At 47.5% G+C, this 19,954-nt stretch overlaps 1 protein-coding gene across 6 annotated transcripts in view; it reads left to right on the plus strand.

Moving 5' to 3' along the window:
- The window catches only part of PACSIN2 (protein kinase C and casein kinase substrate in neurons 2), a 134,012-nt gene that overhangs the window by 75,081 nt on the left and 38,977 nt on the right, over window positions 1–19,954 (plus strand). For all 6 annotated transcript variants that reach the window (XM_072741661.1, XM_072741662.1, XM_072741664.1 and 3 more), the window contains exon 2: window positions 18,865–19,002. In XM_072741661.1, coding sequence (XP_072597762.1) covers window positions 18,943–19,002 — 60 coding nt within the window. In that variant the 5' untranslated portion in view covers window positions 18,865–18,942. The remainder of the gene's footprint in view (window positions 1–18,864; window positions 19,003–19,954) is intronic.

The raw sequence follows: 19,954 nt of genomic DNA on the forward strand, positions 1-19,954 counted from the left end.
CGAATCCCACGTCGGGCTCCCGGTGCATGGAGCCTGCTTCTCTCTCTGCCTCTCTTTCTCTCTCTCTCTCTCTCTGTGTGACTATCATAAATAAAAAAACATTAAAAAAAAAAAAAAAGACATGGAGAGAGGCAGAGACACAGGAGGAGGGAGAAGCAGGCTCCATGCCAGGAGCCCGACGCGGGACTCGATCCCGGGACTCCAGGATCGCGCCCTGGGCCAAAGGGAGGCACTAAACCGCTGAACTACCCAGGGATCCCCTGTTTTTTGTTTTTAAAAGACTTTATTTATTCATGAGAGATGCACAGAGGGGAGCAGAGACATAGGCAGAGGGAGAAGCAGACTCTCTGCGGGGAGCCCGATCCGGGACTCCATCCCAGAACCCTGGGATCATGACCCGAGCTGAAGCCAGCCATCCAGGTGCCTCAGGTCTCTTGTTTTTAAGAATCTGTAGTCAAAGGAAAAACAGTGCTGGTCCTGGCAGTCAAATGCCCTCTCTTCCCTGAATTTAGGATGATTCAAGGAGATACTTTTCTGCATTTCATTGCTTTGAGCAATGTGTATTTCTTAGAGTTATTCAGGATTTAAAAGAAAGTCCCAGAATAATACTGAGCCATAGAGATAGTTTGTTTCCAGTCTCTAAAAGTCTTTATCTCTTTGACTTTTCAGGGCTAACCAGGTTTTCCTCTGACACATAAAGGTAGTATCAAACTAGGTTCTGGGTGGGGCACCTGAGTGGCTCAGTGCATTAACGCATCTGCATCTGCGTTTGGCTTGTTGTGATCCTCGGGTCTTGGGATTGGCCTGCATAGGGCTCGCTGCTCAGTAGGGAGCCTGCTTCTCCCTCTCCCTCTGCCACCCCCTTGTGCACGCACACAAACTCTTTCAAATAAATAAATGAAAGCTTTTTAGAAAAACCCAACTAGGTTCTGGGTGTGTGTTTGGGGTTCATTATAGGGGACAGTCTGACCAAATGTTTTCAAATTCTGTAAATATAAATGTTGACTCAATAATAGAGCAAGTCCTAATACTTGAGAGTTTAAAGCATATAGTGACTGGGCCTTTGGTTCCTGACACAGTTGCTTCTTCTGACTCAGACCCTTTTGCAAACAACAAAAACATACAAAACTGGTTCCAGGTCCTTCGGTGGTTGTTGCCCAGGAAGCTCCAGGTGGGAAGGTCTTCTGAGTGAGTGACTGACTATACAGGCTGGCCTTGTAGAAGAATTTACTTTTTAAGAAACACTGAAAAATTAAATTTTGCTGTCAGCTCAAGAAACATTTTATGGTTAATCATCTGAGTAGTCTTTTTTCCATGTAATCAAAGAGTTGTCAGTATGTGGCTTCGTGAATGAAATTGTTAACAACAGAATATTGCTGTTAAGATCTTACAGATCTTGTAATGTGGTAGTTGTGCGAGGTAGGGCTGGATGAGAGAGGATGGTCAGGGAGGCTCTGAAGACCTCTGGGCGGAGGCCCATGTGGTATCAGGGAGCTTGCCATGCAATTGTCTTGGGAAAGAACATTCTAGGGAGAGGGAGCAGTGTGTGCAAAAATCTTGAGGCAGCTTAGTGTGTGCGAGAAACAGCAGGAAGATTGTAGCTCGAGCAGAACAGGGCCAGTGAGGGAGAGTGGAAGAGGGCAGTAGGGGACAGGTCGTGATGGGACTTGGCAGCAAAGGTGAGCATTTAGGGTTTAACTCAATGTGATGGGTGTTGAGCAGGGAAGGGACAGGATTTAAGTTTTTAAAATGGTTGCCCTGGGGAGCCTAGAAATTAAAATTAACGGTGGATTTTCTGATCTACCTAACATTGGGGTTCCCTGAGAAAACATTAAACTTTTGTTTGCATTTTAACTTTGGAGATTGATTGATTGATTGATTGATTGATTGAAGATTTAACTTACTTTTTCATGAGAGACACACAGAGAGAGGCAGAAACAGGAGAAGCAGGCTCCATACAAGGAGCCCGATATGGGACTCGATCCCGGAACCCCGGGATCACGCCCGGAGCTGAAAGTAGCTGCTCAACCACTGAGCCACCCAGGCATCCCAGCTTTTAGAGTTTATTGATACCACCTGTATTTCTTGTATTTGGGATTCTGTGAAGTTTTCTGGCTTCTTTTTGAAGAGAGGTGTTGTGTAAATAAATAATACTCTGGTGGTTGACAATAGTAATGACAAAATGATCTTTGGATAGTCCTGTCAATTTAAAAATGTAACTATTAACAGTGTATGACATTGTTCTCAGCCCAGCCAGCAGCTGGACGATGATAAGTTATGAGAAACTCATCAAATTGAAACCACATGGGGATTTTGGTATAGAAATGTGACCCCTGTTCCTCCTTCCTTCCTTGCTGTTCCTGTTTCAAGGTGGGTACCCGGCCATGCTGTCTAGCCTGCTGAAGCCCAGGTGCTCTCATTGACCCTTCCCGCCTCATCCCACCCCTGGGCCTCCCCAGTGGAGAGCAGGTACTTCCACCCGTGACTGAAGTACTCCATCTGCCAACAACACGTAGGAGAAATTGTCAGTATCAGTTTTACTTCGTGGGTAAGGAAATCGAGGCTCCGAGAGGTTAGGTAATGTGCCCATGGTTCTCCAGCTGGTGTGTGGCAGGGCTGGGGTCGTGCTTATTAGCTCATTCCCCTTCTCACATGTCACTGCCCTGTGTATGCTGGGCTCTATGCCCAGCTCTGGGGAGCACCTGTGAACAAAGCAGGCCAGGGGTACGGGTCTGTCCCCCCGCTTCCCCTAACCTGTTTGAGCAGGCGTGCTTCCAGAACAGGATTCCTGCACAGGTGCTCAGCGAATGCCAGATAAGTGAGTGCACACACGCATGCATGCCTGCTGACGTTGTATCCTTATTGGAGTCAGCACCCAGTGGAGTGCTGGCCCTCTAGGTCCCCACAGTCAGACTCATGTCGTTCACCTCTGCCCCTTCTTGGGGTTTTCTGTCGCTGTGTCTCATCCAGGAGACAGTGTGGCCTGCCAGCTAAGGGACAGTCTGTAGGACACCTGCTTTGAGTCCCAACTTTGCTGCCTGAGAGCTGTGTGGCTTTGGTCAAGTTTCTGAAACACTAGTGTACCTCATTTCTTCATCTGTAAGATGGGGTGGTAGCGGTGCTGCCTCATAGGGCTGTGCTGACAATGAATGGTGCCTCATACCTGGGAAGCACTCAAGAACTATCGACTGCTACTATGAATTCTGTTGTCTCGTGGGGACAAGAACTGAGCCTCGCTCACTTCTGAGGGTGCTCTCAACCCCCCGCCACTCTTAGTATGGGATCTGGCACTGGACCAGGGCCTAGGAAATGTCAGATGAGGGAAGGTCCAGGAAGAGTCCCATCTGCATGGTGCATCTGGGGGCCTTGGGGCTCCGACGTCATGAGACCCTTTTGAGGAGCAGGGCTGCCAGGACCATGGCAGCTTTTGGCCTGTTGTCCTGGCCTTTTCTCCTGCCTGTCCTGAGTTTGATAGCTTCCCTTGACTTGTCCTACTCAGCTTTCCTCTTCTACCCACTGCGTCCCCTGTCAGACTTGATGTCCCATCCAGTAAATTATTAAATCAGCTCAACTGTTGCATACCCGTCTTAGCAACAGTAACTGAAATGACTCCTCATCACCCCCTTTGACCCAAATGCATTTGTTCTTTGCTGCATCTGCTGTAGCCTCAGTAGCAATGTTTCTAAATTTATAGATTTCATTTGCTTAATATTTTCATGGTTTTAATAAAGGAAGTACATGCAAATACATTTAACTTAAAAAGAATATAATATACCAGGACCCTGAGTATTAGTTCACTTTAAAGTCTTCAAGATAATCTAACTTCTCATTAGAAGCTACTATATTATACATGTGGCATCTGCCTCTAAGATTAGGACTATCAGTAAGAAATAAAGTATACTTAGAGATAAATTTACTTTTGAATTTGAACCATCAGAAACTTATATTTTGTAATGTTTAAATTTTCCTATTGATTTGAACCAGAGATTGAATAATCCAAACCGTGAAAGTGTTTTTGTTTTTTATCAGCATGCTGTTGATTCTTTTAAGGTGACCTACTTGCAGACTTCCAAATGCATTTTTGAAATATTTCAGGGAGTTTAAAAATAAGAAAGACAGTTGCTTTCAAAATTCATTTCTTTGATAACATGTCCCTTTATTTAGTGAGTATGAATGTGGGCATCCATGTGCTTTTTGGGTCTGGATTGAGTGGGTATCTGACCTGTACTGGGCTCCGAGACAGGAGGACATGAAGGCCAACAGAATGTGTTGGGTCCAGAGAGGGGTCTGGGCGGTGGGCCTTGGTGCTGCTGTGTGTTCTGGCTGTGAAATTGGGGGCAGAAGAGAGAGGGTTTTGGGGTGGCATCCCAGGGGCCGGTGGATAGACCACAGAGCCAGAGACTTTCACTTCCTGTCTCATATTGAGCAGGGTTCAGGGCCCAAGGACTTTTGTATTCAGTACAACTGACTTTGTGCTGTGATTGGGATATAAAAATAGACACCATGTGGTCCTTGCCCTAAGGCACCCTTTACCTCCTGATTGAGACAGATCTGTGGATGACTGTGTTTATCTAAGTTTGGATGGAGTACTTACTGTAGGCGAGGAGCATGCTACTCAGGGCAGCGCAGGCTGCAAAGCTTAATTCTGACTGGGAATAAGACTCCATGGAAGAGGTGTGACATTTGATTTTGATCTTGAAGAATAATTTGTAACTTGCCAGTCATCTGGGAGGTGGTTCCAGGGAGAAGGAATGATGTGGAGGGAGGTGTGAGGGCCCAAAAGGGCTAGGCTCTCCTGGGCCCTGGGGATGACAGGAGGGGCTCTGAGGCCTAGAAGGTGGGTAACCCTTCTGCATTGTCCCAGTCAGGAGTGGGTCATCCTCTAGAGAGCACGTCATAGGATTGGCAAGATGTCCCCCGCCATGTGGCAGATGTGCGCTCCATTCTAGAAGGTGGACAGGCTAACCTTATGAGAAAACCTTGAGGAATCGCTTGTGGGGTTCAGAGATGCTCTTTTTGCCCGCAGTTTGGAAGCAGGATTAAGCCCTTTGCAGGTACACTGCTCCCACCTAATGCTCCCTAATTTCTTGACTGCCCCCCATCCACCCCAAGGTGTCACTGTGCCTGACCTCCCAGCAGGGGGTCTACATCAGGAGCCCAGGACCTACGGGGTTAGAGTGCCTGTTACAGTGTATGTGGCAGTCATGCCTCTTTTTACTCATTTTGTAAAGTGTATGTGTTAATTGCTATCAACTTTCCCTTTAAACTTTAGCATCTTTATGTGCAGACCTTATAGCCCAGATGACATTTCTGTGATGTGAACATACTCAGGAAGCATGGGCTGTACTTTGAGGTGTGTTTTGCAGTGAGCCCCTGAGAGTGGGTCCAAGCTGGACTTTGGGGTCCAGGTGAGAATGTCCTCACAGGGTGGCTGTGAGGCTCGGATCTGATAAAGAAGGAAAGTACTTTGCAGCCATGAAGGTCACTGCAAGCACATACTCTTATTATGACTTGGCTTTAATCCACTCAAGTTCTCCCACAGTCTCTTGCCAGTAGGAGGCTCTTGTGAAACATTTGAAGCTCAGAGAAATTTAAGAGTTTAATCCCACACTCTTTAGTGTGGGTAGTGGGATGCTGAGAAGTTGCCCAAGGTCTCAGCTGTTTAATAGCAAATTAGGACTGAGTCTTCCAAACATTGGCTAAGAGCCCTCAGTAACAGCAGAAAATGGCTTCTAAATCATCAAAAATTAAATTCTGTTCAATATAGTTTTGTTGGGGTTATTTGGGGCATGTGAATACCTCTGTGAGTGTGTGTGTGTGTGTGTGTGTGTGTTTGTGTGTATGTGTTTTAAATTGGCATTCCTGGCAGGATGTACCCAGCAATTCCTTGAACCACACTGATTAACCATTGCCACCACTGCCTCCATTCTTGCCTCTTGAGGGGAATTGTGTTCAGACATTCACACTGTCCCACTGGTTTAAAGGACACTGGTCCACCAGGATATCCATGTGCAGGTAACTGGTGTCCACGCTCACCTGTCTCCACCACAGCCTAGGCCTCCTTTCCACATGAACTTGCTCTTCGATTGTCCCTTCTCTGTCCATTTCTTATTCACGTGCAATACTGTGTAATATGTGTATTATACCTCCTACAATATTCTGATCACCATGTGAGACAGGACCCCCACACAGGCAGCAGCATTTTTCTGCCAAGGTGTGTCTTGGGATCATCCTTTCTCATGGGCATGTAATGTGCCCCTGAAATGTAGACAGAGGAGGTCAGATTGAAATCTTATTAAACCATAGCCGGGAGGTTCTCCAACTGTCATGAGAGCGCATGAGCCTGATGAAGCATTAGGACAGTAATGGGCTGTGCCCCCATCCTGGCTCTGACTAGGAAAGACCCAAACCCCTGAGGTCCGCCTGTGAGGGCCTGGTGTCAGGAGTGACAGGAAGACAGCCTGGGCAGCGAGGGGGAAATGCTTGCTATGCAGCTGAGAAAAGCAGACCACAGGAAGGCTCATCAGCTGTGATTGTGGCAAAGACAGACTGCAGATGGCAGGGGAGGAAGAGCCCGAGTAAGGAGAGCGAGGGTCGGTAGGACAGGGCCTGGCCACAGGGAGCCCTCCGTGACTCCCCTGCGTCAGCCACGGCAGGGGACAGTGGGGCGGACCCCAGGGCGGGCTCAGCGGCAAGCGCAGCTAGGGACGGGCCCTGGCAGCCTGGCTGTGCTGGACCGCGGTGGCACTGTGTTTCAGATGGTGGGAGGGCTTCCCTGTTTTCCCTGAACCTTCCCCCACATGACATTCTCTGTGGGAGGAGAGAGCTGCTCCGAGGCGCCAACTATAACAGAGTAAGAGGTGTCTTCCCCCCACTCTACTCTGGCTCTCCTTCCATCTGTGAATCTCCGGAGGCCGTGCCCTGTTTGCTTTGAGCGAAGAGCCTGCACGTCCCCCCAGAGTTCCTGAGATTCCCCTTCTTCTCACCAGCACTCTCTTAGTTTGCCTCAGGGCACTTGGTGCCCAGAAGTGCTTCGCCCCCTCTGCTAGTTTTAGGGACAGTTTCCATGGCCACCCCAAGCTGTCTGCTCACAGATGCTGTGTTTGAATCTCCAGCAGCACGTTTCAGTGTGTCCAGCCCACACTGCTCACCCTGGTGGGTGCTTCTGGAGGGGCCTCCTCTCCTTCCCCTGGCCCGTGACTTGCCCAGCTGTGGGTCTTGGTGTCCTTTCCCTGGAGGGGACAGCCTTTAAAACCCAAGCATCCTGTAGCACATACGCAGCTTTCCGTTGTTGAAATAAATGCACTACACAATGTTCCGGAGATGTAAGTCACTTTGTTTGCTGATCTCTATCTCTTCCTTTGAGGACTGTTCACTTTTCCAGATGAAATCACTGGAAGCAAAATAGGCTGTGCCAGATATTTAAGCTATTTTAAAAAAAAAAAGTGTTCCTGTCTTGTTAATGGTGCAAAGCAGTAGATGACCTCCCTTGCTCCCTGAGCACCCACCACATGGGAGGCGGCCAGAGAGCTAGAGAGAAGCAAGAAGTGCCCTGTCCTTTCTCACAGGGGACTGACTGGACACCCAAGAATAGCCCAAGCCAGGGCTTGAGGCAGAGGGGACCCAGGAGCCTGTGGGCCCCCAGGGGTGGTCAGACCTAGGGGACTGAGCTGTAGAAGGGCTCCCTGTGTGACTGGTAGACAGTTGGGAACTGAGCCTCATACAATACCCCCACCCCACTATTTTTGTAAACCCATTTATGGTTTGGTTTACATATGCAGTGTTGTTTCTTTCCTTTTTTTTTTAATTTAATTTTATTTATTTATTCATGAGAGACAGAGAGGCAGAGACACAGGCAGAGGGAGAAGCAGGCTCCTCATAGGGAGCCCAATGGAGGACTTGATCCTGGGCCCCAGGATCACGCCCTGAGCCGAAGGCAGCCAGCCGCTCAACCGCTGAGTCACCCAGGTGTCCCTGCAGTGTTGTTTCTAAAAGAATTCTAACCATTTGAGTTAAAACATCTCCATAATAATGCTCCAATTACTTTCCACCTGTGGATCTTCAGTCTGTATAAATCAAAACTACTGAGACTTCCATTTTTCTCATTCTGAATTCATCTAGCAAGTTTTTACTGAGTGACTGCTATGTGTCAGACCTTGGGGTCCAGGATGACAGTGAACAAAACAGACAAAAGTCCCTGCCTTTCCAGAGCTCGAATTCCAGAGGGGAAGACAGAGAATAGACAATGAACAAAGGATCAAGTAAATGATAGGATTTGTTGGAAGGAAGGAAGTGCTTGGTGGAGAGAAATAAAGCAGAGAAAGAGTCTGGGAGTATGAGAACTGGTGCAGGAGGACACAGGGGTCCAAGAAGACCTGCCTGGGGGCAGGAGGTGGCCAGCCTCCTGCTGTGGGCTCCCCAGAGGAAGCTGATCCCAGGGAGTGGAGGAGCAAATGTGGCTGTGCGAGGCCATGCCAACCAGCAGAGGCCTTTGGAGGTGACACGGGGAGCGGAGTCGGCACACTCTGTGTGGGGACTCTGGCTTTTACTTTACTTGAGGGCAGTGATGTGGTAGGACCTGAGTTTTGAAAGGATCACTGTTGGGAATAGACTTGAAGGGACAGGGGACACTAGGATACCCAATGAGGAGATGCCTGCGGTCATTGCAGGGGAGTGGTGGTGGTGGATTTGGACGCAGAGCTAGTGGGGTTTGTGGAGGGGCGGTTGCTCCTTGGGCATGCCCGTGGGCTTCAAGCTTCCTCTCTTGAAGCTGTGGGTCAGTCCTGTGGTCCAGGGGGGCCCTCCTCCCTCCGTTCAGCAAAACACAGGCCGCTAACGGAACAAAGAGGGGTATTTTTATTAACTAGTTTTTGTATTGTAAAAGTATTATATGCCAATAGTCATAATTCCTAAATAGTTTAGAAGGTTATGAGGTGGATTGCAAGGTCCCCGCCCCACCCTTAGGACACCTCCAAGAGCAAATCAGAGACCTCACTGGGACTTTGTGTGCACAGGAACACTTTGGTGGACACCAAATTGGTTTTTAATACCAGTGAGCTCAACTCCTGCCTACCATGCTACACCCACTGTCCCCACTTGATATGTGGGCACATCTTTTGTGTCTGCACACACAGTTCCCTTCCCTCTCTCCTCTGGCTGCCCCTGTTCCTGGAGAAGGGTACCGGCATCTTTGATTCTTGATGGACAGTCATTTTCAGTGTTGTTTCTTTTTGTTGCTATTACAAGTAATACCACGGTGGATACCTACATTTGACTCTTGAATGAATTCATCTGTAGGATAAAGTTTCAGAGGAAGCAGTTGGGTCAAAGGGTAGGTGTTTTTCTTTTGTTAAATACACCACACGTTGAGAGGCGGCGTGTAACAACACATAAGGACAAACCTGAAATGACCATGCATATGCATTGCTTGGTTTCCAGAAGCATCTCTTACAGGCACTTGAGGCCCAAATTTTTGGCCAGTAGACCAGACAGAGGGATCTGAGTTACCATGCAGCTTATCAGTGATTCCAGGTCCCCCTACCCTGATTCCTCAGGGCCATCTCAGGCCAGCACATGGGCTCCCACCCTCCTGGGTCCTGGGACGGGCCCAGCACCCAGTGGATCTTTGCTGCTGCCCTCCCTCTTCTGGAAAAGCTGCTCCCCTGTCCTTCACATGCCTGCTCACCCTCACGCTGCGGCTGTTTGTACCTCGCCATGTGTCAGCCTGCCCTGCCAGGATGTCAGCTCCAGGCAGGTGAGACTGTGTCTGTGATGCTTGGCTCTGTCCTGGGGACCTAGCCACAGTGCCTGACACGGAGTAGGTACTCAAACATCAGTTTGTAGAATGAATGGGTAAATTTGCTCCTTACTTTATAAGGAATGATCCTCCCCTCACTCTGGGCCAGACAGTGGCTTAGAAGCATTTCTGGTCCCTTCCCCTTGTGGGTAATGAGGAAACCAACCTTAGGTCCGGTGTGTGCTTGTGGTGAGGCCCGCAGGGCAGCAAGGGCCAGGTCAGTGTTGGCGGGCAGGGGGGCAGCAGGGAGGATAACTTCCCCCTGCAGTCACAGGGGACTCCAGAGGCCTTTCCATCCCCGGGGGACTCTCAGCAACATGCTGCCTTCACTCTGAATGTTCTTGTGTTATAGTAATAGTCTTTTGGCCTAATGACCCGTTCTGTTTTTTCTTTTGGGAACAAATTAAGGGCATTAAGAGGGAGCTAAATGTACTTATGTAATTTGTACTTTCTGTTTACTTGATACCTGTTATCAGACCCAGAGGGGAAGAAGGTTATACCAGTTCCCAGCCAGGGCCAAGGGCACCTTGGCAAGCTCTATTAACCTCTGAGATTCTGTACACCCTTTGAGGAGTAGCTATGACTCATCAGTGTTTATATCCGTCAGTGGCAGAAGTCACTGGAATCCAGAGATCTGGAGGTCTTTCCCTGCCTCGTTCCTGGATTCCAGGATTCTCAGATTCTTGCCAAGTGCCTCCTAGAATGTGCACTCAGCCAACATCTATTGAGGGCCTACTTTGTGCCCAGGACACACAGAGGACCATGAATGTGCATTTCAGAGGGGTGTGGAGGGAAGGGGGTGACGCTTTGTACGCCTAGGATTTCCTTGCTCTCAAGCCTCAGGCTTGCTGCACATATACCTTCAATGGGCAGACAGGGTTCCAGGCAGAAGCACGCTGTCCCTGCCTCTTGAGCAGCTGAACTTTAGGGTCTTCGAGGGGACCCTGCCTGAGAGACCACACACTGCCACACTCATGACCAGCAGTTCACGGGGTGGCTGCCGCAGAGCCACCTTCCTCCCAGAGCCCCTGGAAAGAGGAGAGGAAGGCTGCCAGTCCTGTCCTTTTGCACTCCCTCGGGTCTTTGTTGAGTGCCTCTCTGTGCAGCCCAGGGTGAGCTAGACCTGAGTGGTAAGCCGGCTGCACTCCAGGACCTCCGGCCCCTCCCAGCCTGCTGGACCTCCTGGTGACTCTGTCCCTTAACCAGCCTCTTGCTCTCATCTCTCTCTCTCTCTCTCCCCTCCTGTTTTATGCGATAGGAAATGCCTCCTGTTTTGTGTGATAGGAAATGCCTGTGGTCTTATCATCCAGATCGCTAGCTTCATCCTTACTTAATCTTGTCATTCTGTTATACAAACCAGCCATCAGAATGTTTATTTTGGTAATAAGGTTCCTAAAAATCAAGAAAAAAAATCTTTACTTACTTCCTGATTGCTCCTTTTTCATAGCAGCTTATTCCTCTTTTATGGGTACAATAACCCTCAATTTTCTTGGAGAAGTCTTAAGAGTTTATGAGAATTTCTCTCCTGTTCCCTGAAGTATCTGTGTTTTTGCAAGAGATCAGCTCCAAATAAAAGTTGCCCTGATGATCTTGGTCCCTTCATGGTTGGGTGTTTATTTCATTATTTCATGATTTTGAGGACCCTTGGTTATCAGTTCGTGTTTATCAGAGAACAACAGCACTGGTGTGTGGGCAGCAGTTCCAGGTTCCGGACTTTTTCCGTGAGAGGCTAGGCACTGTCCCAGGCGGGCCTCCCTGAGCGGAGTCTGGGCTTGCTGGTCACAAATGCAGTTGTAACCATTCCTGTGATTGCCCCTTAGAGACTCCCCCTGCCACCCTTCCCTCCCCTCTGCCATCTTTCAGCCCTGTGCTTGGCTCTCCTATCCCGGGGAGGCTCATTCCCACCCTGGCGTTTGGGATGGTTTTCTCGGTTTTCTCCCAGCCCAGGCCTGTATGCTTGCTTCTGGCATGTCCGCCAGCCTGCTGCTCTGCTGCTGGCTTGTTAATAGGTTCCTTCTTATGGGCCCAGCGGACCCTTGCGGGGAGGTAGGGAGAGATGTGTGCACCTCTCTTGAATTGGCTGCTTCGTTGTGATTTGCGGGAAAGAAATAAAGCTAGGGGAAATCCATGGTGAACATATTTTCTTGGCTTTGCTTTTCCCATTATGATGGGAAGGAATCAAGCATAACTCAACATATGCCACCTTGTACCAAAGGTTCATTTCAGAATCTGGTGTTGGGAATTTGGATGGCATTTCCCTGTCACCAGGTTAGACTGTAAAAGCCTAAGACAGCATGCCCCAAGAGGTAGATGGGGACTGGAAGTATGTGCAGCCCTTGTTCAGAGTTAATGGAACTCATTTGGCATGACAGTTGAGTATTGTAGTTCAGTATCGTAGGCAGAAATAATCGGCCAACTACAGGGTGCTAGATAGTGTGACAGACCTAGAGCAGGGCTAGCCTCCATCCCTGTCTTTGGAAAGAGTGGCACTGGCTCATTTGTCTGTCACTTTGCACTTTTCCAGAGTGTTCCCACATCCATTATCTTGCCCGAGCTTCTTCATGCCTTGGGAGGTAAGGGCGCCAGCAGTGTCCCTGCCTTACAGAGGAGGACAGGGCTCTCGGGACAGATGCCTGAGTTTGCAGAGGTAGAGCATGTCTATGCATTTTCCACTCGCTGCCATGCCTCCTTCCCGGGAACTTCACCATTCCATTGAGAAGCACCCAGCTAATTAAGAAATATATGTTATATGTTTTTGGCATTGATAGACATATTTCAGGAGTATTCAGTACCGTTTGGCATTAGAGGCCAGCTCATTCCACAGCATGTCTCCAGGCTTAGCAATAGTTTAGGCTGGGTCAAGGCCCGAAAGAATGAAGGAAGCAGAACCAGGGAATTTGTCCGACCTGATCTCCTTTTGAAGGAACGGGTTTGTGAATTCTCTTATCCTCAGAAGCCTCAATTTCTCTAACATGTTTCTTTAGTCCAGAGGGTGCTAAAACCAGATTCATTTTTATGCTTAGAGACATTTGTGTGTGAAAAAAAATTCTGAGTAAAATTCCCTGATAGTCCGAGGACCTTCGGGGATGTTGTGGACATCATTGTTAATAAGACATCCTGAGAATCAAGCCCCCTTTTCTAAGGGAGCAGCCTGCCCTTCAAGTGGGGTTTCCAAACCTGGGAGTGACTCAGGGCTGGATGAGCAGTGTCTTGCTGCAGTTGGGCAGCATGGAATCAGATGGTCTGGGTTGAGTCCTGGTCTAGCATTTACAGGCTGTGGGCCCTTGACCAGTGATTTGAATCATATGTGCCTCAGTTGTCTTACTGTAAAATGGGGACAGTGTTCATCTTTTGCAGTTTTTGAGGGATAAAAATATGTCTAAAGGTCATGTAGACCCCTGGTGGTGCTAAGAGGTGCTTGGTGCATGGGAGCAGCTGTATTATTGATTTATTCCTACCTGGCCTCCCAGTTAGAACAGCAGAACCACATCCAATTGAAGCAGGCTTGCTGCTTGACACAAACATGACCAACTTCAGCCAAGAGACCGCACTTTGGGGGTATCGTTCAGTCCTTAGATAGTTATTGAACACCTGTGTAGTGCCATTAGGCAGCTCTTCTAGTTCCTTCCTTGCTGGTCTTGCTTTCCCTGTGGGACTGAGCCTGGCTTCTGGGGTATGGCCTCATCTACCACTGGTTCCCACTCAGGAGGGGGCACACTCAAGTGAGCATCCACACACTAGAACAGAGCTCCAGTGTTTGGCTGGACATTAGGGGGCTTTGTTCAGGAAGCTCATTTTTTCTCTTAGAGCGTAGGCCGTGCCCTGTGCCCTCCCATCTTACCTTAGAGTTATTTGCAGCTCTAGGCGCCCTAATCACATGTTCTACCCCCACACCCCCCTTGAAAGAGGCAGTGAAAAAAAATAAAAAGAATAAAGAGGGAATGAAGTGATCCAGGAAACAGGCTGTGGGGAAGAGCTCGCATTGTATCGTCCATGAGTGATGAAACTATGGATGATCCTTCTTCCTCTTCGTCCCTTCGTCCTTTCCTTGCCAAACTCTCTTCTTGAGTTGTCAATGGAAACATCGGTTATTCTGTTTTTCTAAGTTGCAAATACATTAAAAAAAATACCCAAGCTGATTGGTACACTGAGACCGCTTAACATTGGGTATTTCTGCTTTATCTTGTCTTACGTGAATATGTAGAGCAGGCATTATGAGGTTTTTTTTTGTTTGTTTTGTTTTTATTCATGAGAGACACAGAGAGAGAGACACACACAGAAAGAGGCAAAGACACAGGCAGAGGGAGAAGCAGGCTCCATGCAGGGAGCCTGATGTGGGACTCGATCCCGGGACTCCAGGATCATGCCCTGGGCTGAAGGCAGGCGCCAAACCGCTGAGCCACCCAGGGATCCCCTGAGATCTTATTTTGATTGTCATCAAGCATTTATTATCAATTTCACTTTATTTACAGCACTAAAAAGGCAAAGAATATTTCTTCTGTTTGCATTTGACCAATTTAAAGTTTGGGTTTTTCCTGAAGATTTTCCCACTATTTTAGGCCAGTTTAGTTGTTTTCAGTTTCACTTAAAAGAAACTGAGGCCTAGTTCATGTGCTATTTGTATTCCCAGCACTAGCTTCTTGAAACTTAGATCTTTGTTGAATGAATGAATCTGGCTCACCACAAGCAGCTGACAATGGCAGGTCTTCCCCTCCTTCCAATTTTAAATTTATACAAGACCATGTGTCACTGAGTCAGTGATACTTTCTGGGCTCCTTTCTTCCAGTCCCCTCCATCGCTGAGGCTGGTTATGGTTGGTGTGACTTGGGAGGTCATGTGGGCCTAGAAAAAGTGCCTGATCTTGTGCCACGTTGAGTTGTGCCAGTCAAATCTGTTCATAAAAGAACGAATCTCGCTGTGAGAGGGCTCACAGGCTGGGAGCTGATTCTGTTACTTTTGTAAAATCACCAGTCATGAATTTCCTTGGCCTCCCTTGACCCATCTTGACCGCCCTCCATGCTTATAGATGGGAAGCCCTTCTCCTGGGTGCCCATGTAGAGAGCCCATCTGCCTGTAAGTCCTTTTCTAGCTTGCCCCATACCCTCAGGAGGAAAGCCCTCTCGTTCTTGCTTTCTTGGTATTTTCATAGCAGTTTACTCATAATACCCACAAACGGCTCATTATATGCCATGTACTATAATAGGAAGATCTTGCATTTTAGAACCACAAAGCCTAGTCTTGAGTCATGATTTCCCCATTTATAACATTAAACAAGTTACTTGGCCTTCAGTTTCTCATCTGTGCAAAGGGAATAAGAATATCTACCTCATGGGACTATTACAAAAAATAAATGAGATTGTAGAATATTGCTAACATTGCACTTGGACGGACATTTATAGCTTTGAATGCACATATGAGAAAAGACAGGCAGAAAAATAATGAGCTACACTTTCATGTTCAGATCTAGAGAAAGAACAACTTGAAGCCAAAGGTGGTGGAAAGAAGGAAATTAATAAAGGGAAGAAATCAAGGGAAAAAAAGATATTCAACAGACAGGTGAAAGAAAGCAGGTTGAGAGTAGATTCTTTGAAAAAAATACAAATTGATAACTCTGATAAGACTGATCAAGAGAAAAGGCACCAAAATCTAATGTCAAGGATGAAAAGAGGGCACGACTATGGATCCCCTCAGTCTTTAAAATGATCATAGGAGGATAGTGTGAACTACTTTATGCCGATAAATTTGAAAAAATATCACCTGGCTTCCCTAAAAAGCCATAACTCCACAAAGAAATAGAAAATACACAAATAGTCTTTTCCCTTTTAACCAGAATCTGTGTTTAAAAGTGTTTAAACGAACTAGGGGTGGTGGAAGGGGAGGTGGGCAGGGGGTGGTGGCGACTGGGTGACGGGCACTGAGGGGGGCACTTGATGGGATGAGCACTGGGTGTTATTCTTTATGTTGGCAAATTGAACACCAATAAAAAATAAATTTATAAAAAATAAAATAAATAAAATAAAATAAAATAATAAATAAAATAAAATAAAATAAAATAAAATAAAATAAAATAAAATAAAATAAAATAAATTTAAAGAAAACTCCAGGGCAGCCCGGGCGGCTTAGCAGTTTAGCGCCGCCTGCAGCCCAGGGCGTGATCCTGGAGACCCAGGATCAAGTCCCATGTCGAGCTCTCTGCATGGAGTCTGCTTCTCTCTCTGGCTGTGTCTCTGCGTCTCTCCCTCTCTGTGTCTCTCATGAATAAATAAATAAAATCTTAAAAAAGAAAAAAGAAAATGAAAGTGAAAGAGAACTCTAGGCCCCAGTGACTTCACTGACAAATTCTGCCAAACATTTAAGGAAAAATTAAGCCAATCTTACATAAACATCCATTTGTGATAAAAGCTCTTAGTAGAATTCCAGTAGAAAGAAACTTTCTAACCTAAAAAGTGTTATTTTAAAATACTGTATCACAAACATCATGCTTCATGGTGAAAAAGAGAAAGTTCTGTCCTTGAGGCCCGGGATCAGCTTGGTGCTGGTACAGCTGTCACCTTGGGGACTGTCACAACTGCTGAGCACAGTGCCAGGGTAGGCACAGGGCCCTGGACTGAGAGAGCATTACCACGCTGCCACCATGGGACTCAGGTGAGGAAAGCTGGGCTTTCCCTATTCCCATTGGTCAGCCAAGAGCATGCCTTGACTCCAAAGCCCTCTGCAGCTCCAGTGTTATTTGGTTTTGTTACTTGGCGATTCAGGTTCTTTCTCTTAGGAGGAGTCGAGTGTGTCTTTTTTTTGCTGAGCCCAGTGGCAACCTCTTCTTGGCTCCTGGCACTTAGTAGGCTGTTAACAAATCTTATGCAGAACTGACCATCCATTTGTGTCTAAACCATGGCCAAACCCTGGCAAGTGCATCCCTCTGCCTGAGCTCTTCAGGTATTGACTGCTTCTTCCAGAGCAGGCACCTGCTCCTCTCTGCACCTGCTCCCTGCAGCTGTTCCCAGAGCTGGCTAGGCAGCCCAGCCAGTGGCTCAGTTGGGCTACTTTGAGACTTGCCTGAGCCCAAAGCCCAGATATTTCCTGAGAAGCCTGGAGCAGACAACTGCTCTGGGTAGAGACTGTGTCACTGCAAATGTGGGCTGGCGTGCCCCCAGGAGGGCCCTGGCCAAGAGCGTAGGATTGCCTAGAGAAGGGGGTGCTGTGAAACATGGCACCAGGGCCCAGCCAGGGCGGCCTGTCAGCCTTTGTGATATCCTGGAGTTACAGTGACACGTTGTTCCGTGATGGTGGAGCCGAGGTCCAGACAGCGTGCTGGCAGGAAGAGTGTGCACGTGGCTGCAGGCTTTTAGAGCACTTGGCTTTGAAGTACCGTCATCCACTCTTTCAATTTATTGGCCATACATTGCTGTGTTCAGCTTAGAAGCTGTCACATCCATCAGATTAAATCCTTTTAATAGCAACTAGATCTTAGGTTATAAGACACCAGATTTATTTAAAGATAAAGATTTATTCAGATAGTTTTTGAAAAACATCTTGGTGTGATGGAGAGAACATTACCTTGGCAAACTTGTCAAATGTTGTTTCCGCCATTCAATACTTGGGTGACCAGAGGCAAGTTACTTAACCTTCTCGAGCATCGGTTTTCTCAACTATAGAGATAAAGGAATGATAGTGATAATAATTACTATCTAATGACAATTACATTATAATTTACTATGTCCATCCCTGCATGTCTGGCCTCATTGGTCCTCACTATAATTCTGTGATGTATATTCCATATTCATCTCTCTCTCTCTCTTTTTTAAAGATTTTATTTATTTATTTATGATAGACCTAGAAAGAGAGAGAGAGAGAGAGAGAGAGAGAGGCAGAGGGAGAAGCAGGCCCCATGCCGTGAGCCTGACGTGGGACTCGATCCCGGGACTCCAGGATCACGCCCTGGGCCAAAGGCAGGCACTGAACTGCCAAGCCACCCAGGGATCCCCTTCATCTCTCTTTTATAGATGAGGCCTTTGAGGCACAGAGAGGTTAGATAACTTGCATGCTGTTGCCCAGCTAATGAATAATAGGTCTGGGATTGGAGCCTGTGTTCGTGTTCCTTACTATGCTTCTAGACTGTTTCATAGGGAATTGTGAGAGCTAAGTATGATCACATATGAAAAGTACCTACAATAAAGTCTTGTACCTCTGCCTACTCCACCCTACCTGGGCCCTCCCACAGCAAAGCTGGGGCTTTGGATTCCTGACCATGGTAGTTAGGGAAGTTCCGGATCTCTGACTGTGTGATTGGAACACAGGGTGATGGGAAGGAAAGTGGAGTCAACTTTTCCCCACGTCAGGGAGTCTCATGTGGCTGTGGACAGGTCATTGCATCAGTGATCTGTACTCATGAATGTTGCGGTGGGGGTGAGGTTCCTTCCTCTCTCTCTACAGGAGGTTAATCACCCCTTTACCCTTGTCTGGATTTAGAACATTGCCTCATGATCCAGACATGATCCCTTTCGCTTGTTAGTCTTTACTCTTTCTAGCTGAGTTAGACAGTATCAGAATACACTGGCCTGAATTTGGGGCTTCAGTGGCTGGGGTGAATCAGTCATGGGTTGGGAGAGGGAGACAGTCTCCAACACAAGTGAAACATGGAGGAGTCTGGGGGTGGAGTCAGGTGTCAAGGGTGGATCCTTTCCTCTTGTGCCTTACCCAGGGCCTAGTTGGGCCTGGTGAGCCCAGAGATACAGGGATTCTCCCTGTATCTTCGCTTGTTCTCACATGTGCTCGGACTCTTTCTCCAAGGGACAAGGAAGATTGTTTAGTGAGGCTGTTGGTCTAAGAACATGAACTGTTCTCCGGAAAGCTCTTTAGTAAGATGTTGAGAAGGTTCACTTGTTAATATGAAACACACAAGCATATAACATATGCATACATGTTATTTATTGACTTTCTTTTCTCCTTGAGGGAACACTTGAGACTGTGCTATACTAAGGCAGTGATGGGGATGGAAGCTGTAAAATGGGGATGGCTTACTTATTGCCTTGGGAATTTAAAAACCACAACAATGTGCTTTTCTTTTGTAGGTTTGTCTGCGGATTTTGAGCATCTGAAGTTGACCTCTGCTTTAAGCATTTGCTGCTGCTCCCTCACTGCCTGAAGAGATGTCTGTCGCTTATGATGATTCCGTTGGAGTAGAAGTGTCCAGTGATAGCTTCTGGGAGGTAATGCCCATGCTTGCTTCCTCATGAACGTGGAAACCAGTCTGATAGTGCTTGACTGACCTGGCTTCTTTGGGCTGGGATTGGGGGGAGAGATGAACAAACCCCTAACAGACCAGGTCTCTGTGGTCAGATTCAGATGGTGACAGGTGTGGCTAAGCTGTCAATGCAGGCAGTGAACTTACCTGACTAGGAAAGACTGGTAAAGAGGCTAGAGGTGCTTGTCAAGGTCTTATCAATTTGTCTGTTCTGGGATCTTCCTTTTCACGCTTCGCTAGCCATGATGTGACATGGTGCTGCATTTACTCATTACTGGGCTTGGCTTGAGAGGCAGTGTTACTTCTTTTGTGTGGAAAAGTGGGTGACAGTGATGTGACATCATGGTGAACAGTGTGGGCAGGTGGCCAGAGGGCTGACCATCTGTCCTCAAGCCTGTCAGAGCATCTTTCTATGGGTCTAGGCCCTTGAGGAACTCCTTTCCTGAGTAGATCTTGGGGAGATGAGTTATTCTTTCTGGAAGTCACTCTTCCTCAGCCCACTTTTTCCTGCCTGCTGCTTAAAGGAAAGCCCATTTTTTTGTCCTTGAGGCAAAACCTCTGGAAATTTCCAGGCAGCTGTGGGGTTAGTGTAAGGAACACTGGCTTTGCATTTGGAAAGATCTGAGCTCTGGTCCCAGCTGTGCCATTGCTAGCTGTGTGACTTTGGGCAAGTTGCTTGACTGATCTGAGCCTCAGGTCTTCATCTCTAAAGGGAGATGATAGGGCTGCCTTGGTGGCTTAGCGGTTTAGTGCCAGCCTTCGGCCCAGGGAATGATTCTGGAGTCCTGGGATCGAGTCCCACATTGTGCTCTCTGTATGGAGCCTGCTCTTCCCTCTGCCTCTCTCTCTCTCTCTCTCTCTCTCTCTCTCATGAATAAATAAATAAAATCTTTAAAAAAATAAAATAAAGGGGGATG

Source organism: Vulpes vulpes, chromosome 16 (assembly GCF_048418805.1).
Source record: "Vulpes vulpes isolate BD-2025 chromosome 16, VulVul3, whole genome shotgun sequence".
NCBI classification, from domain to species: Eukaryota; Metazoa; Chordata; class Mammalia; order Carnivora; family Canidae; genus Vulpes; species Vulpes vulpes.